Source organism: Bos taurus, chromosome X, assembly GCF_002263795.3.
Source record: "Bos taurus isolate L1 Dominette 01449 registration number 42190680 breed Hereford chromosome X, ARS-UCD2.0, whole genome shotgun sequence".
Lineage (NCBI taxonomy): Eukaryota > Metazoa > Chordata > Mammalia > Artiodactyla > Bovidae > Bos > Bos taurus.
Window position 1 is genome coordinate 7,762,921 of NC_037357.1, and position 20,180 is coordinate 7,783,100.

Below are 20,180 nucleotides of genomic sequence, written 5' to 3' on the forward strand. Positions count from 1 at the left end.
ATCCAAATTGTGAGATAGATGCTTGTCCTTGGCAGCCTTCCACCCTTCATTCTACTGCTTTTATCTTTCCTATAGGCAAGCCACCTTTCTCATTTCTCACCCATAATCTACCATCAACTCAATGAAAGTCACCCAATTTATCTTGTCTCTGTTTTCCTCTCTGCACAAAATGTGCCCTAACAATAACATTGCATAAAGGAAATCTTCACATAATATCTTAAAATGAGGTACTCTAAAAGTAAGCCTTGAATATATATATTTCCAAATCCTAATTATCTACACTACCAGAAGGAAAGTGAGTTGCAGTATTACATGAATAAATCAAGGGAGACAGGATAATACCAGAGTCATTTGAATCTTTGGAAGACTGAGTTGTCTGGCTATTCTCAAATCAGGGACACTCTGTGTTTGGATATCAGTTGTGGAAGTAATGTCTTTGTAAAAGATGACCTTGGAGAATTAATCAAACATACCAATAGTTTCTACTGCTGCTGCTGCTGCTGCTAAGTCACTTCAGTCATGTCTGACTCTGTGAAACCCCATAGACGGCAGCCCACCAGGCTCCGCCATCCCAGGGATTCTCCAGGCAAGAACACTGGAGTGGGTTGCCATTTCCTTCTCCAATGCATGAAAGTGAAAAGCGAAAGTGAAGTCGCTCAGTCCTATCTGACTCTTAGCGACCCCATGGACTGCAGCCTACCAGGCTCCTCCGTCCATGGGATTTTCCAGGCAAGAGCACTGGAGTGGGGTGCCATTGCCTTCTCTGTACCAATAGCTTACAAGCCCTGAATTAGGCACAGAGGTCATGGTTGGTTTTATACTGTTGGATTCAGGTGTGGGCAACAGTGCACTGGCTCATAAAGACATGATGTGATTGAGAAGCAATGCAACTGATGAAATACAGCAAAACCTACAAATCTAACTTCTGGAGATGATATTCATATTTCCAACAAACCTTGCCTTTGTTGCACAGAGGCAAATAGTCAAGTGTACAGTTACTTATAACATAGGAAGTGAGAAAGTCGAGTTTCAACTTGCCCTACCCGCGAGCAGGATTGCCTCCAACCATTCTTTACCTTCTCTCATCTCCTTTAATCTCTCCCTCTGCACATAATTTACTGGAACAACCAAAGGAAAGGAGACCACCATGGCAGTGAGCAAAAAACAAGAAAAGAAAATACAATTTCAACCAAACAGAATTGGTAAAATTCAAGGAGCACTAGAATTTGATATCTAGTCTAGACACAGAAAGATCTTTGAGTATCTGATCATCACATCTAGTCATTAAAATCCCTATGAAATAATAAAATGGGCTCAACAGAAATTCCTCTTAGTACAGCAAGGGATTTGGAATCTTGCAGTCACTTAGCAATAAGATTGTGGAGTTTATACATAAACGTATTACATGGAAAGCCCAGGAAGACATGCAACAGTGAAGGGAGGACAAGAGCCCATAAGCAGTTAGGATGTGCAAGAGCCTATGGAATACTAGCAAAAGAGGGGCACAACTGGCCTCACTAACTGGTAGCGAATACAGAGGCAACTTTAAGATGTTTCTTCATCATTATTTACCAACTGAAATGGTGCTTGACGAGTGAAACTTCAATAGATACCCAGAGCTCTAAAGGATGAAGTGAGGGCCTTTGTAGACAAAGGAAACAAAAATAAAAAGGCTTAGAAGGGTGTGATGTGGCTTGACTGTGAGAGCATGAGGCCTATTGAAGGAAAAGGTGTGGATAAGGCCAAGAGAACTAAAGATAACAGCTAATGGAAATCCCTGAAGGTCAAGTCAGGATATTCAGCTGTTAATATGTCTGTAGAAAGTAGGGAGTCATTGCAGTGATTTGGGGAAAGGACTATTATGCTCTAATGGGTGTTTTAGGAAGATAAATTTTTTTAGGAAGATAAACTGGGAAAGTAAAGAACTGGAGCACCAGCTAGGAAGCCAAGACAATGATCTAGGCCAGTGGCTCTTAAGCTCACTTGTGCTTCATTCATCTGTTGAGTTTATTTAAAAAAAAAAAAAAAACAAACCAGGTGTTTGGGCCCCATACCCAGTGACCCAATTGGCCTAAAGTGCCACTAATTGAAAGAAAGGATACAGGAAGAGGAAGAGATTTTAAGGGAAGATAACAATTTTTATTCGGGGCACATTCTTTTTAAGATGCACTTGGAGTAAGGAAGTTAATTTAGTGGGTAGACAGAAAAAGGGGTTCTACGTTCTACAGTTCTAAGAAAGGTTCTAGTTGGAAATTCATTGATATCTCATTCAGCATGAATTTGACTTGAACATTCTAAAAGAAAAAAAAATGAGTTATCCTTTTCCACAAAAATATCAAAGAAATCTATTGGAATACATTTTGTCTTTGGTAAAAATATATTATTTTAAGATATATAGTGTTTAATAGCAGGTAAAGTTCAGTGAGGAAAAGAGAATTCACGGTATAGAAATTGCATTTGAAGTCAGAAGCCTGGCATGCTACAGTCCATGGGGTCACAAAGAGTCAGACACAACTGAGCAACTGAACTGAACTGACATTTAAATGCATGTATTAAATAAGAAAATACACATTTTCTGCCCTTTTATAAGCAGTTGCTATTGGAAGACATACTTGGGACAAGCACTTAAAGCCTGAAACAAATGTGAAAACAAACTAAAAAGGCTTAAAGAACTTTAAATGTTAATTTTGTTCTGAACTAAAGGTATGAGTTAAAAAGTAAAAACTTGTAAACTTACTTATCACGTATTTAGATTGGTAATCAAACACTTTTTCTAAAGACACGGATTTTGTGAGAATAAAAAAACTCCACCTGTATTTACATGTATTGCTATCTGGTCACTGCATTACTTCTGCTCACAGCAGGACTCAGGGGACAGGGTCGGAAATGCAGGATAAACAGGAAGCTGGGCCTGTGGTGCTGGAAGAAGCCTGAGTAGCGGTAGTTAGCATGTATGGGGAGGCCTCATGAAACTGCTCAGACATGGCTGACTGAGAAAACTGTCTTACCCATTGGTGTTTCTGTCAGGGAGGAGTGAGGATGGAACTTTCTGGAAAAGGTCACAAGATAAAGATCAATGAATAAGAAGCTCAGGAGTGGAGTCTTAGGTAGCTGGCTGTAAGAATAATTTGACAGCTAGTAGGATGCATACTTTACTTTATTACTCCCTAACGCTTGCAATCCCATCTTTTTCCTCTTTTACTTTTTGGGTTTGAGTGTTGAAAGCCTAACTCCTTCATTTGATTTTTACAGAAGCATCAGGCAACTAGGGATTCTAATTTCCCAACATAGCTGATTATGGGTGACCATCCCCAAATACTGGATATGGGGTATTAGGAGGCATAAAACATCTCCTTTTAGCCTGAAGCGCTGTCCTAAAATATCTGTCTCTACATATTACCCCTGTTTCTTCTCTTTTTTTTCCATTTTTACCTAACGGCTTCTGGGTGATAAAATCTGTGTGCAATTTGACGAAAGCTTCTGGGAGGCCAGACAGAGACTTCAATTCTTAAAAGAACAAACAGAATGGCAAAGTCCCTCTTGTAGATCACAAAGTGAGACAAAAAAAAACTGGCCAGGAAAGTAATCATTCAGCCAGAGGTGCCCATTCAATATCCATTTTCACACTCCTTACTCCCACAATGCAGGAAACAGAGATTCAACTCCTGGGTCGGGAAGATCCCCTGGAGGAGGGCATGGCAACCCACTCCAGTATTCTTGCCTGGAAAATCCCATGGACAGAGGAGCCTGGTGGGCTACAGTCCATGGGGTCACAAAGAGCTGGACACGACTGAGCAACAAAGCAACTGTTAGAGATTGGTGCTGGATGGCTAAACCTGTTACAATCAGTTTTTTAATAAGGTTTCAAGAGGAGAAGGCAATGGCACCCCACTCCAGTACTCTTGCCTGGAAAATCCCATGGATGGAGGAGCCTGGAAGGCTGCAGTCCATGGGGTCCCTAAGAGTTGGGCATGACTGAGCGACTTCACTTTCACTTTTCACTTTCCTGCATTGGAGAAGGAAATGGCAACCCACTCCAGTGTTCTTGCCTGGAGAATCCCAGGGACGAGGGAGCCTGGTGGGCTGCCGTCTATGGGGTCGCACAGAGTCGTACACAACTGAAATGACTTAGCAGCAGCAGCAGCATGGAGATCAGGAAATGAAAATTCCCCAAAGTATAGAGTTTGGGTGAAAAACATCAACTGAAGATCACCAAAAGGTAAAAAAAAAAAAAAAGACCAGGAAGCACTGACTTCTAATACCACCCATCCTATCACTCTCTCCCCTTTATCGTTTTTTCCCCTTCTACTGGATATATGGCAGTCAGACTAGTTTCCGCCCCCCACCCCCACTTTGGCAGAATCTAATCTATGAGGAAATTTTTTTTAATTGGAGGATGTTGTGTTGGTTTCTGGTGTACGTCAACGTAAATCAGCCATAAGTATACATATATTCCCTCCCTCTTGAGTCTCCCACCACCCACACCCCACCCCTCTAGGTCATCACAGAGCACCGGCTGAGCTCCCTGTGATATACGGCAACTTCCCACTGTCTATCTTACACGTGGTAGTGTATATATGTCAAAGCTGCTGCTGCTGCTGCTGCTAAGTTGCTTCAGTCGTGTCCGATTCTGTGTGACTCCATAGACGGTAGCCCACCAGGCTCCCCCATCCCTGGGATTCTCCAGGCAAGAACACTGGAGTGGGTTGCCATTTCCTTCTCCAATGCATGAAAGTGAAAAGTGAAAGTGAAGTTGCTCAGTAAGTGTCCGACCCTCAGCGACCCCATGGACTGCAGCCCACCAGGCTCCTCCGTCCATGGGATTTTCCAGGCAAGTGTACTGGAGTGGGGTGCCATTGCCTTCTCCGATGTCAAAGCTACTCTCTCAATTTGTCTCACCCTGTCCTTACCCTCTGTTTCCACATGTCCATTCTCTACTTCTGCATCTTTATTCCTGCCCTGCAAATAGGTTCATCAGTGTGGTCAGACCATTTCTAACTTCCACCATCCTGCCACTATGTCCCCCTCTATCACCATCATTTTATTGCCCTTCTCAGACACTCTGGCTATTGTTTGGCCTTTTGTCTGTGTTATTGCCTTTAGGTTGGTTTCAAGGATTCACAACTTTAACTTTACCACTTTGACTGCTGTGGGTGTCTTGCAAAATGAAAATTATTACAAAAAGAGTTCCTGGAACCAGACACCTCCAGCCATGGATCTAGATCCTCGGTCCTAAAATAACTGTGATTCTCAGTTTATGCCTTTTACACCATTTTAACAGATATTCTCATGCTCGCTAAATGTTTTGTTGTCGCCTCTCCCCCATCCGTGTCATTGATGAGCCTATCAGGAAAATCAGGCCTCTGTTTACAATCCTCATAGACTGGACTCTCACAACAATAGAATATACTAGAGAACAGACTTGTGGTTGCTGGCTGATAGGGGGAAGGGATGAATTGGGAGTATGGGAACAGCAGATGCAAACTATTATATATAGAATGGATAAAAAACAAGGTCCTACCTTTTAGCACAGGGAACTATGTTCACTATCTTATGCTAAACTATAATGGAAAAGAATAGGAAAAAGTATGTGTGTGTATATGTGTATATATATATATATATATATATATATATATATATATATGAAAGTGAAAGTGAAAGTGAAGTCACTCAGTTGTGTCCAACTCTTTGCAACCCCATGGACTGTAGCCTTCCAGGCTCCTCCACCCATGGAATATTCCAGGCAAGAGTAGTGGAGTGGGGTGCCATTGCTTTCTCCAATATATATACACATACATAGGTGAGTCACTTTGCTGTACAGAAGAAATTAACACAACACTGTAAATTAACTATACTTCAATTAAAATTTTTAAATAATCATAACAAAATAGACTATAGCAATTTGTGAAGGAAACAGTATCTGCATTAACAAATTGAATACAGATGGAAGGACATGACTGAGCAACTGAGCACAGGAAGGCGGTCCTTCCGTGGAAACCTAGCACATAGCTAGAACATGAACCTCAACTTGAAATTTCTGTAACTGCCTTTCATCTTTTATCTTCCCCTTTATCATCCAGATGGTTGAAGGTCATTTCTGTTGCATTACGGTCTGCTTAGATTTTTAGACAGACATAGTCCCATCTCATGGTCTCTATGTATGGATGAATAAGATGTCTTAAAATAATCACAAAGGTCAAGAAAGTGAATCAGGAGCCAGCCAGCTACTCCCCTGAATCAGAACATTTCTCCTAACTTCCCCTATCATACCAGAATACTCCTTGCCACCATCATTTTTTTCCCCTGTTTTATATACCCTGCATGGTTTGTTTTCGTTTTGTTTCAGTGTCTTTACATGGCTTTCAGGGATACACAGCCTCAGTATAAACACCATGAGGGGTTATGACCAGCTCAACAACTAAAATCTAGCTACATATTCTAGGAAAATGCAGTGTCTTAAATTCAGATAGCAGAGAAAACCAGTAGCCTGGCACCTCTTACTTTTTAGCCAGAATCCATCTTTTATTAACACACTATCGGTTCCCACCACTCCTCTTTCTTTTTTCCTGCCTCCTTAATGTATGTTTGCTGGTCACTTTTGTTGCATTAGTTATTTCACTGAAGCTGTGGGTAGCCTTAAGCCCCAGTTCTCAACTATGGTTTTACATGATAATAGACTCTAGAAACTTTTTCTAGAAATAAGCAATAGGATAGATATTGGAGGTGGATCAGGAACCAGCAAAATCTCCCTTCTTAGCCATCTCCTCTCTCCTAACTTCCGTCTTTCTTCCACTTTTTTTCTTTACCATCCATGTTTGTTGATCATTTATTTTGTGTTAATGTCTTCTGAGAGGTTTTAAGAGAGTCAGTCTCAACTTTCCCACCTTGAAGACTGTGATTCACCAGCCTAAGGAGGAGATCTAACCAGAGGTAATGAATGGGTGAAATGCTTTAAAATAATGGGATAATCTCTTGAATCCAAATGTTATTATTATAATCTTTCCATTTCTGTGTCTTTGGTTTCTATTTGCTTTGCCAATAATTGAGAAAGATATGTTAAATCTCCAGTTTGATTTTTAAAACTAAATTTAGTATTATTGGTTTCAGTCATCTCTGACTCTTTGCAACCCCATGGACTATACAGTCCATGGAATTCTCCAGGCCAGAATACTGGAGTGGGTAGCCTTTCCCTTCTCCAGGGGATCTTTCCCAACCCAGGAATCGAACCCAGGTCTCCCACATTGCAGGCAGATTCTTTAGCAACTGAGCTACAAGGGAAGCCCAAGAATACTGGAGTGGGTAGCCTATCCTTCTCCAGTGGATCTTCCTGACCTAGGGTCTCCTGCATTGCAGGTGGATTCTTTACCAACTGAGCTATCAGGGAAGACCCTGGTTTTAAATATAATAATAATACTAATGGGATAGGAGAATTAGGAGCAGGAGAGCTAGCCCCTGCCCCTCAGTCCGTACTTCTCTCCTAACATCCATCTTCGTACACTTACCCCCACTCTTTCATTGATTCCATTTTCCTTTCTGGATGTTGTATCATCACCTCTGCTGTGTGTCTTTACATTGGTTTGGGGGGATCCTCAGCCTGCCTTTAGCATTACAAGTGTCATAACCATAAAAATCCAAAGATTGTTATGGGATGCTGCAATGCCTTCAAATAGGAGGAGGAGAAAGACCAGAATCCAACCAAAACTGCCCTTTAAACAGACCCTCTCTCTGAATTGCCATCCGCCTTTTCTCTCTTTCCTCCTTTCCCCTCCTATGTGTTAGATGTCAGCTCTGTTGCATTAGTGTATGTCTGAAGAGGCTATAGAAAGAATCAAGCTTTAATTTTTACAATCCTGTGGACTTTCAGTGGCATTTGAATCATGTAATTTAACAATAGTTGATATCAAATGAAAATTCTTTAAAAAAAAAAGTGTTAGAAATAGAAGGACGAGCAACTCCTGCCTTTAGCCAGAGCAGCTTTCTTTACATCCCCTTCTCTACCATTTGCCTGATTTCTCTTTTTCCCTTTTATGTCCTTGATAATTGTTGGTTAGCTCTGCTGCATTCGTGTTTTTTTCAGAGGGATTAGGGAAAATCCAGCCTTGATTATCTCAACCTTGAGAACTGTGACTCACTGCATCTAAATGCTGGGCACCGGGGCAACATTCAAGCTGTAGAATCTGATAAGAGATCGCAAACAAACGGAACACAAATAGGACAGAGGCAGAGTTAGGCCCAGGAGCCAGCCTACTTTTGCCCTTTAGCAGCAAGATCTCTCCTTTCATCTTCCTAAATTCTATTACCTCCTTTTTTTGTTTGTTTTTTGTATTGTTTTGTTTTGTTTTTGGCCGCACTGTGCGGCTTGCAGGATCTTAGTTCCTCGACCAGGGATAAAACCCGTGCCCCCTTGCAGTGGAAACACAGAGTATTAACCACTGGACCACCAGGGGAAGTCCCTCTCCTTTTTCTACCACACTTCTCTCTCCATTTTGTCCATGGGGCTGTGTTAGGCTTTCTGCCCATGTGGATGGGTTTAAGCCCTCAGGGCAGTTGGCAAGAGCTAATGTTGTGGAGGTCTTGCCAGACGAACAAGCCATTTGAGGTGACCTTCCCCTGGGTTGATTTGTGCTGCTAAGGATGCATTCCAGGCTATTCCAGTCTGAGAAGTGCCAGAACGTAATCCCAGCTATGTGTGTCATAAAACATGGGCTGACTGAGAAACTTCTAGGTCCTTAGTGATATGGTTGCTATGAGGTAGAAACATGAGTGCGGAGTGTTCTTATGGAGATACTTCCAAATTACAGTATGTTTAACAGGGAGGAAGACAGCCAAGCGGGAATATATGGGGCCTGTGTGGCAGAGCCAAAGCCTTATGGAAGTAAGTGGAGGTGATTGGTGAGGTAAATTTGAATTGGACCCCTCCTTTTAGTGTCTCTGCTGAGAAAAAGATAGTGAGGTAAAATGTTTCTGGGGGGTGCTGTGGTGAGTAACAAGACTGAAGTGCTGGCTCTTATGCCTTAAGGCAGATGTGAGATTTCTGGGATCCTTTCTCTCGCCCTCCCTGTTGTTAATCCTGTGTTGCCATTTGAACATGCTATAGTATGAAGGAAATGGGAGTGTGAGGCTTATCCAAAGTATAAACGGTACAGGAAATACTATTTCCTAGAGCAGACTATGACCATTGACCCTGGGGACCAAGATGGTGGCAGAAGCTTTCTTAACTCTTTTCTTTCAAAGAAAGGGGCTCCCTCTTTCAGGCCAACACCAGAGAGCCCCCACCAGCAGACAGATGGACAGTTGCTCAATGCTCTTGTGTAATACTTTTTAACTTGCAAACATGGTTTGGTACAGCAAATGACTTAAAGCCATTTGTTGAAGTTTTGTCCTCGGCTTTCTATTTGTATGTATGTTTAGGGGGTGAGAGTTGGGAGTTGGATAATAGTTAGGCTTAAGCCGCATCTGGAGCCTCTTCATGCCTTTACACACAAGCAAGCCTTTCTGCTCATTGTTGTGCAAAGGGGAACACATGGGAGAAATCATTGAGTCTTTGTTTATTTCAGGAAGGAGACCTTTGGGAGAAAACTCATCCTAACAAGTTAATATTCATTTTAAAAACATCTTGTGATCATTGGAAAGAAGGAATAGTTCTCAGTGATGCAAACTCTTTGGCTCATATCCCACATATGAAAGGAAGAGGAATGGGGTGAGGAGTAATAACTGAAAACACTGCTTCACTAAAATATTTTCTACAACTGCCTTGTTGCCCATATTAAAGAAACAGAGAATTAAAAGAAGCAGGCATCAGAATGGTAACTAGAGAGGCATACAAGAGCGGGACTTCTGGGTATTGGTTACATTCATGCGTTCAGTTTGTGAAAATTCATCAGCCTATACTTAAAGATGTGTGCACTTTTCTATATGATTATTATACTTCAATGAAAACTTAGAATGCAAAAAAAGAAAACTTTTGAGAACTAGTAGGGATTTAAGTAATATAGTGTATGCATTTATAAACCCACTGAGTGGTATATTTAAGATTTGTGCATTTTATTGGATGTAAATTTTATCAAAAGAGAGAAAGAAATGGGGGTTTCTATGGTAGTTCAGTGGTTAAGACTTTGCCTTCCAATACAGGGGATGTGGGTTCAGTCCTGATTGGGGAACTAAGATTTCACATGCGTTGGGCCCAAAAAACCAAAATGTAAAAAATGAAAGCAATATTGTAACAAATTCAATAAAGACTTTAAAAAGAAAGCCTTTAAAAAAAAGAAGCAGCAGCAGAAGAAGGAAGGAAAGGAAGGATGAAAACTTCAAGCACTGAACTCTACTTAATGACCTATATGCTGAAGTCTTTGGTATGAAGTATTCTAACATTTGCAACTTTCTTTGGAAAAGCATCCAAAAAATGAAATGGATTGATGGATGGATAGAAAAATGTTAATTGTGAAATCTGAAGTGACTACTTCATTTTCACTGTATAATTCTTTCAACTTTATTTTTGAAACAATTTTATATGTAAATATTGAGGAGGAGAATCTAAAGGCAGGGGAAAGAATTCTTTAAATTTATTTATGAGTATAAATATTGGCACCAACCCACTGAGGACCTAAGAGCATCAAAAACAACTAGCAAGAGCCAATTATCCAGCAGAAATAGCAGGAACTCCTGGGAGAGGTATCTCAGAAAATAGCAATGCCCAGTGGAACTGGTGATACCCAGGTGAAGATGGCATGATATGAACATGAAGAGATTCCTTCAGGAGGCTTAGGTGGCAGAGACAACAGACAGAAACCAGAACAAAAGAAGAAAATGGTGGATGCTATGAAGTAGCTGTCAAAACTCATTCATGGACTCATGTGAGACATACCCTGGGGTTTGTACCATCACATACAACCAAGCTGTCAGTTTCACTCTTTGGCATTTTTGTAAATTACAAATGTTGAAATTACTCATCATTCAAATCTGAAAAGCAATCTGCTGTATTTGGCATGTTAGCTAGGGCCCACTTTTTGAACAGTTTCCAGTTATATGAATCATTGTATTTGTATTCATTGAAGAAAGATTTAAAAATATATAGGTAAATGAAAGAAATAAAAACATTCACTTAAAATTGACTCTGATGTTTGTCCTTTCAGTCACTAACTAAATAAAAACATGGGCACTAAAATGGAAGGATGTATATTTTCTCCATCACGCCTGTAGTTTCAGAGTGCCCTAAGAATTAGTCTGTATCAGGAGTTGTTTGTTTGTTGTGATTTTGGTTTTTGTTGAGATATAATTGACATGTAACCATCTGTCCAGAGTTTTTTTGATTGCTAAAGAAGGATCTTGGGAAAGGAACTTTCATTTCTTCCTTAGCACTGTAACAGATACAATGAGTAAGAATGCATGACCTCTCACAATCACAAGTCTCTCTCAATCTCTTTCTAGGGTTTTACCGATATTTTGCTAGAAAGAGTCATGCATGGGGGAGCCAACATTACAGGATTCCAGATTGTCAACAATGAAAACCCTATGGTTCAGCAGTTCATTCAGCGCTGGGTGAGGCTGGATGAAAGGGAATTTCCTGAAGCCAAGAATGCACCACTAAAGGTAATGTTCCACAGCATGTAGAAACCTTAGGCCAGCTTTCCAGAGCATCTTAGTATGGCCTTTATATATTTATGGCCATCCGGTGATCAAGTGGTTGTCCCTCAGAAGTGTTTCAAGGATGCTAAAACACAACTGCAGGTGATGCTCCTGCATTTGAAAACTAAATTCACAAATAAAGAAGCTATTAGAAGGAGGTCTTTTAAACCCAGTGTTTGGAAATGGTAACTTAATTTGTTAATGAATTTTATTTTTAATATGCTTATAACTTACAATTTTACAAGAACCTAAATTGGACAAAGGGTGAGGGCAGTGGGAATAGGTAAGGAAAATTGATAGTCTGAAATGGAAAATTAGATTTTACATTATTGATGTGATTGCTTTGTGTTAATAAGTTTCATGAATCTCAGAACACCCAAGTGAATTAGGTTCTAATACAGAGTATGTGTTGCCTATGCATATATTGAATGGAAATGTTTTCCTGCCTACAAAAGTGTCTTTAAATAATTAGATTACCTAAGTTGCTTGTTTTCATGAAATCAAGATAAGAACATTAAAAGCAGAAAGTTATGCTTAAAGTGCACATTTTTCATTCGTGTTCCCCTATGGCTAGAAATCCTATTATTTTAAAATCAGGAATTAAAACAGATAAATGGGGGAAAGTTATTCATGTTACACAAAGGATCTTTCCAATGAATTTTAAGTAACCCATTCCCTTAGTGCATTGATTTAAGTATGAAACAGACTTTAAATTCTTCCTGCCTGATACAGTGAACGCATGTATGTACCATGAATATGGGATCCTTGTGATCTAGATGAGGAATCAAAGTAGAGCCAAGGTTCAAGGCCCTTCCCTAAAAAAGGAAAGGGGAGGGGACATTTCCTTTCTTATGGTCTGGAGGTGCTCATCCTCACATCTTTCCTCCCTGGGAAGAATACAGTAAAGAGGAACAATAGGCACATAGACAGAAAAGAGAGACATTCTGAATCATCCATGCAGGACCACCCTATATAGGTCACACCAACATAAGACAAGTGCGACCTTACCTTGTGCAATTGATATATTCTAGAAAAGTTGTAAGTTATAAGCTAAACACCTTTTAAAAAAATAATTTAAGCCATGCAGTAGTTAAGTGGTCCTCTGTGATTGTAGCGATTACTTCATACGTGCCAGATTTTTCCAGTGGCCTCATATGTTTCAGTAAATATGGCCACAATTCCTATGATAAATCGTTTGTAGTCAAATCTCTTTTTTAAGATGATGATTTTATTTTTTTATTGAGGTACGCCTGACATGTGACATTGTATTAGTTTTAAGTACACAACATAATGATTTGATATATGTATATATTGCAAAATGATCACCACAATAAGTTAACGTGCCCACCACAGTTACAGTTTTTTCTCATGATGAGAACTTTTAAAATCTATTCTCTTCGCAACTTTCAAAAATATTTACAAGGCAATATTATTAACTATAGTCACCATGATATACGTTACAGTCCCAGAACTTATCAATCTTATAACTGGAAGTTTATACCTTTTAACCACCTTCATTCATTTTTCCCTGTTCCCCAGCCCTCACCTCTGTTCTCTGTTTCTAATGAGTTCATTTTGGGGGAGGATCCACATATAAGTGAGATCATATAGTATTTGTCTTTCTCTACCTGATGTATTTCACTTAGCATAATGGCATCTGCCTATCAAAAATTGTAGGATTTCTTGCTTTTGATGAATTATTGAGTATGCTGCATTGTGTTCTGTGCGTGCATGTATATTTTTACTGAAATATAGTTGACGTATGAGTATATATGTGCATGATATGTATCACTTTCTTTCCTTATCCATTCACCATTTGATGATTTGATGGACACAGGTTTGTTCCGTGTGCTCACTATTGTAAATACTGCTGCAGTGAACATGGGGGATGTGATATTTCTTTGAGACAGTGATTTTATTTCCTTCAGATATATGCCCAAGAGTGGAATTGCTAGATCATATGGCAGTTCTATTTTGAATTTTTTGAGGAACCTCCATATTGTTTTTCACAGTGACTAAGCCAATTTACATTCCTGTCAGCAGTGCATGAGGGTTCCCTTTTCTTCCATCCTCACCAGTGCTTACTGTTGTCTTTTTGACAACAGCCATTTTCATAGGTGTGAGGTAATATCTCCCAATGGTTTGATTTGCACTTCTTTAATGAATCAAGTCTTTTTATGGGCTAAATCTGCCCATACATCTGGGTGAGCTTATACAAACATATTTCCATATAACTGCCAATCCACTGTTTTGCCATGCTTAGATTTAGCAGGCAATAGGTAGAAGGAAACAATTCATTTAGTCAATATTTTAGGGGTATCTACAGTGTGTCAGACACTATGTTAGGCACACAAAAAAATGGACAAGAGTAAAAGTCTGAAAAGGGTACTAAAGAGTCATTTATGCCTGTTTAGAAGCTGTAGAAGTTGTACAAAAGAGAAAGAAGACAATCTCAGCTCTGGATTATCCATTGATAACTCATAATATGTATGATGCAAAATTCTCAGAATTTACTGAGAAGAACTGTTCAGGCTTATAAGCAAACCCTTCAAATAACTTAGAAAAATGGAATATTTCAATAGATGGTTACAACTTTCAGATTACTTTGACTTGCAGTACCCATTATGGGACCTTGCTCTATATCAGTCAGACAAAAAGTCTGCTTTAGAAAATGACGGACAATATTTTTGATCAGGAAATAAAGTTGTGTAGAAATTAAAATTCTGATGCTTAATTTAGTCTATATTTTATGAACATTTCTTTTGGGGGCTTTTTTTAGATACTCACACATTAGTAAGTAGAAGCTAAAAAAGTGGAAAATTAAATAGCTATTTTGGCATGGCTGGGAGAGGACTATAGAAAGATTGCTGACAATTTATGCAGTCAGCTGGGAAAAAAATCACTGCCATGTTGGCTGTATGTAGTTTGCAGATTGTTTTTTTCATGAAAGAACATATGTCCCTTGTTACTGTCATAATTGATATAAGAAAAGTAACTTGAGAAAAGTCAGAAAAGTAAGTTGATAGTTCTAAGGACGACAATGTATTCACTCACAATTGTATAGGGACATACTATATAGAGAGACAATTCCCTCTAGGGCATTTTTAGTTTCATTTTTTAAAAAAATCAAGAGTTCTATATTCTACCAGTATTTGTCACCCCTGCAAAACAGGGGCCAGCTTATTTTAATCATACTTTGTTGATTCAGTTAATGAAAAGGCATCCACCATGTCAACTGCAGATAATCAAATCCCTTGTGTTAAATGACTGGCCTCATCCTTAGTAGAGCATATCAGTACAGTTTATCCAAGGAATAGACAGTAACTGTTCTTGAAACTGTTCTTGCCTGGAAAAGGTAGCATCATGAAGCATTGCCTATGAATTGTCAACATTATCAGATTTAAAACTCAATAACAATTGTAATTTTATACCATCGAAAACCAGCTTTAGATTTCGCTACCCTCCCCCTCACCGCCTTCCCCAGGAAACAAAAACTGATTTATTGCTGGCCAGAAGTCCCAGTTCACCAGAAACATGGTCCAGACAGAAATGATTAATGTTTCCCTCCAAATTAATTTCAAGCTGTCTAACTTAGCTATTTCCATTTTCCCCTAAGTAAACACCAGATCTGAATTTTCTATTAGAAACAGCAATAACCCAACCTTGCTTTAGGATATGCTATTTCCTCTCCAATCTACATATGCCATCCTTTAACTTCCCACATATTTCACTCTCTATAAAGGACCTGGCCTTTTTAGTAGTCACTCACTCAATACAAAACACAGCATTGAGAACCAGAGAGCGATTCCCTTGAGCCATTTGATCTTAATAATCTTAACCTGTGTGCACATGAGGTAAGCTGCATCATTCTAGAATGGATCAAAGTCAGGCTTGCCCAGAGAGATCCATTGATTCAAATAATTAAGAGGGTGAGTTCATAGAACAAGAGTTGGAAATGAATGAAAATAAGGAATGAGGCGAGTTTGGAGAGCCTCATTTGTCATGATGTCTTGTTTTCCATACGTCCATTTCAGTACACTTCTGCACTGACGCACGACGCAATACTGGTCATAGCAGAAGCTTTCCGCTACCTGAGGAGGCAGCGAGTGGACGTGTCCCGGAGAGGCAGTGCTGGAGACTGCTTAGCAAACCCTGCTGTGCCCTGGAGTCAAGGAATTGATATTGAGAGAGCTCTGAAAATGGTAATGCCCACAATGGGTAATTGGGGTGGGAGTACCTTAAGTGAAAGTGAAAGTCGTTGAGTTGTGTCCAACTCTTTGCCACCCTATGGACTATAGCTCACCAGGCTCCTCTTCCTTGGAATTCTCCAGGCCAGACTACTGGAGTGGGTTGCCAGTCCATTCTCCAGGGGATCTTCCCAACCCAGGGATTGAACCCATGTCTCCTGCATTGCAGGTGGATTCTTTACCATCTGGGCCACCAGGGAAGCTGGGGGTACCTTGTAAAGACCCAAAAGGCCATCAATCCTGAGAAAAGACACCCTAAAAGGAAGAGGATCAGAGTCTATAGACTGTTCAAAGTGTACAGAAAGATAAGCATCTATATTTATTCATCAAAATCTAGGCATCTAAAACTAAAAGGTTCTTCCTTGAAGCTTAAGAAATGGTATCAGTAAATTTAAGGCAAATGAATATTTCATTCTTACTATGGCGTGGAGAGTAAATCAAGCTCAATATCCTTGAAAGTTGCAGATTAAACATGAAAATGGCTTTCCAAAAATTCAGGCTTTCCAGAAAATGACATTACTTAGGGGGACTAGGGTATTCTCTAGGAAGCTCGTATCTTCAAGGTAGACCTTACTGGCATCCTGACTTATCAGCCAATTATTATCCTGGATGGACTGTGGAATAGAGCCAGGGTGATAGTGTTTCTATTGTCAAAAAGAACCTGTAATACTATATTCTACAAGGTGAGAGGCAGGAATACGATCCCTTTTTACACCTACTTAAGAGGCTTTTCCCCAATGCCTTAGAGAAAAATCCTAAAGAAAAATACAAGGAATCAATGGCTAGACAGTCAAATAGGTCATTTGTTTTTAGTAGTTACTGGGTGGGAGAGCATTTCAGGCTTTGAGCAGTATCCTTTGAACAGATTCCATTATTCACACTAGAAGGAGCATCACCCATTCAGTGCAGCTTTCCAAGCAAAAGATCTTTCCTGAATATTTTGTGTTATGCTACATACGCCTGCTTGCATTAAAATGAGCCTTCAGCAGTACAAGACTCTCTTATTTCTCCTTTAATTATCCTGATGTTTGGAATATCCAAATCAACAAAGAGATCAACAATGATAAAAGAATTCTGTGCACAACCCAGCAACGAAGAGCCTGTAATGGCCTCATAACATACATCATTTTGTGTAGTTGGCTCTCTTACTGCTGCCTTCAATTTGCCAAGTTGGAAGCATTCAATCAAAAAGGGTTAGTAGCCCCTGTGTGTCTCTCCAAGAAAGAGATATGACTCATTCTCCCATCATGCAGATTTTTATGTCATTATGTCAGTTCTCTAACAAATGCCCTGAGTGTAGTTTTATGGAGGTAGCACTGCACAATTTTTGAAGAGCAGTTAATTAAATTCAACCTTCATAGCTGTTACAAGATTTGTATTGTCAGGTGAAACATAATGATGAGTGAAATATAAAACTCCCTCGGAGTGAATCAAAAGGAGTTTTCATCAACAAAAACCTCAAGGGGCAAGTGCCAGCATCTCCAATTGACTCCCCATTCATGACACAAATGACTCTCTACCCCCAATACAAAACTAGCTACCAGAGTGAAGGATGAAAAATGAATTTGGCAAGACAAAAATTAGATTAATCATATTATGGCACAAATTGTTTCTGAATGTCTGACTCACTGATAAAGCTCAAGCTGTAAGCCAGGTAGGTAACCTTCCTCCCCAGGCCCTCATGATCAGACACTCAGCAGGAAGGATGTTTTTCCTCTTTCCGTAGGCCAGCCTATGGCTTCAGAGGGGCTGGACAGTATCAGCTTCTTCCCAAAGTACCTGTTACCTTGTGACAAATGATTGGTTTTCAGAGGACTGCTAGAGAGGATGGCCTAAAGCACTAAAGACTTGACCATATTAAAAGAAATTCCATTTTATTTAAGTTAATTAAAAGTGAGAATGCATGATGTAAAAGCATTCCTCATTGTGACTAGCACATAGTTGTTGCTCAATCAATCATTTTCTTCCTTCAAAGAAATCTGGCAAACAAAATCATTGCCTGATAGAGGCTCTGAAAGGGCCTGTTTTAATGAATAAATAATCACACCATTCATTTAACAAATATTTACTGAGTACCAACGACTATGTATCAGGCTCCAAGTTAATATGCAAACATGAAATAATATGAGGGAACTCATATTTAAATTGCTAATATGTAAAGAAGTGCTTTTGAAAACCTTACAGCCACTTGCAGATCGGGTAACGATTATCCTTACAATCTACCAACAGTGCAAAGATTAGCCTTAGCATGGTCTACTGAAATATGTCACAATTCTAAGTCATTGAAAATTGTCCACTGGTTCAATAAGCATTTATTGAACCCTGCTTTCTCCCAGGCTCTGGATTCGTTGCCAAGAACACAGAAAAAGAATGCCTTTCCATCTTTAGATGCTCCCAGTCTAGCAGGGGAGGCGGAAATACATAGATGATTTAAATGTTATGGTGAAGTTCCACATGGAGTGCTATGGGAACCCAGAGGAGAAGCACCTAATATAGCCTGAGGTGCAGGGTGGAGAGGATTGGGAAACTGTCACTGACATTCATATCCTTAAAAATAGACTTCTCTCGGAGTGGTAGTCCAATTCGACTTGTGCTCACCAAAAGTTCTGATCAGTCTAGGCTGTTGTCCAGTTTGCAGATCATGCTCAGATAGGCTGAATCTTTAGAAATATACAATTCTTAATGAGACTGGAAGCCTTTGCTATTTTCAGCAATGAAGGATTTCCTTAATATGTTCCTCTGCCAGTGTCTCTACCCTACCTATCTCCTCTCCCAGAGTTCAATGCTCAAAATAGAGTGTAAAGAACCCTTCATGCATCACAGACCCATCCCTCATGCATACATCAGAACCATCCCTCAACAAAGAATCTTTTCTTTAGCCGGAAGCATGATGTCACCTTCTCTGCAAGCCTAAGCTGACAGTAGTGCTTAGGTTTGTTGGGTCAGTAGGACAATCGTCTTGTCTTCAGGAAGTCACATGGGGGCATTTCTCCTTCAACAGATATTCCATGGTCTCCTATAGGTGGTGAACAAGGGCCCTCCCTTTAAAAAAGGATGCTCACTACTATTTGCCATCAATTTTCTCTTCTGCTGCACAAGCCTATTACCACTTCTGACCTGCTTAACAAACAGCTTGTCATTTTTCTATAAGTGATGAAAAAGTATTCCATCCTTTCATCGTGGGAGAATAAGACAGATTCTTTTTCTCTGAAGCAAATTCCTTGACCCATACTCACCAGATGAGTAATTCAAGTGGGTAACAATAATGCCATATCTAGAGAAGGTCTTTCATCCAGTGTCCTTGAACTGTCAAAAATAGGTAAGGAAATCTCTCCACCCATTAGAGGCAGCCTCTTATTAGTTCATAATATGGGACCCAGACCAAGGAAAAATCATGCTATCCACGCCTCTGTATTTGGCATCCCAACCAGACATTCAGGCTATTCCAGCACCTCTGTTTTCTGTAGCATTCAGTACTCCTGATTCCCTCAACTTAACAAATTTCATCAGTCTACAGATTATCCCTCCATGACCTAGCTCTCCATACCTGTCTGTAGCTAGGAATAGGTTAAATAAGAGGAAAAACTCAGTCCTGTTACTATGGTAGTTGGTAAATGTGCAAACCCCTCAAGAATTAGAAACAAAACTCACTTTGATTAATAATTATTATTATTATTAATAGAGCTAACATGTATTGCAATGCTCAGCACATGCCAGACACTGATCTAAACATGACATATGGATAGCTCATTTAATCCTCCCAACAACTCAGTGGGATAGGTAGGCTTTCCCATTTTACAGATTAGTACACTGAAGTTCAAAAGCATTAAGGAACATCCCCAAGGTCATACAGTTAGTAAGTGATGAAGTTATGGTATGAATCCAGGAGATTCAGAGCCCGTGTGACTGAAATCAGCTTATGTTTGGACACTGAGAATACTAAGATAAGACAGTCACAGTCCCCAAGGAACTCACAGTCCAGAGGAACACATTATCCTAGTTAAGAATACTCCTTGGGATACTCTTTTCAGAAAAGACTGATGGTAGACATTTCAAGTCCTTGAAAAAGTAGTAGCAGATCCCTTACTGTATCATATAAGAAACTGCTTGTCAAAAGAAAAAAATCAGTATCATATATTAACACATATATGTGGAATCAAGAAAAATGATTTGGATGATCTTATTTGTGAAGCAGAAATAAAAACACAGATGTAGGGACAAATATATGGAGACCAAGGGGGAAAGGGGTGATGGTGGGGTGAATTAGGAGATTGGGATTGACATATATATACTATTGATACTATGTAT

The 20,180-nt window shown here is 39.7% G+C and overlaps 1 protein-coding gene across 6 annotated transcripts in view; it reads left to right on the forward strand.

Annotated features, from left to right (window-relative positions):
* The window catches only part of GRIA3 (glutamate ionotropic receptor AMPA type subunit 3), a 308,633-nt gene that overhangs the window by 195,157 nt on the left and 93,296 nt on the right, over positions 1–20,180 (forward strand). For all 6 annotated transcript variants that reach the window (XM_010821371.4, XM_005227468.5, XM_005227469.5 and 3 more), the window contains 2 exons: positions 11,428–11,589; positions 15,660–15,827. In XM_010821371.4, coding sequence (XP_010819673.1) covers positions 11,428–11,589; positions 15,660–15,827 — 330 coding nt within the window. The remainder of the gene's footprint in view (positions 1–11,427; positions 11,590–15,659; positions 15,828–20,180) is intronic.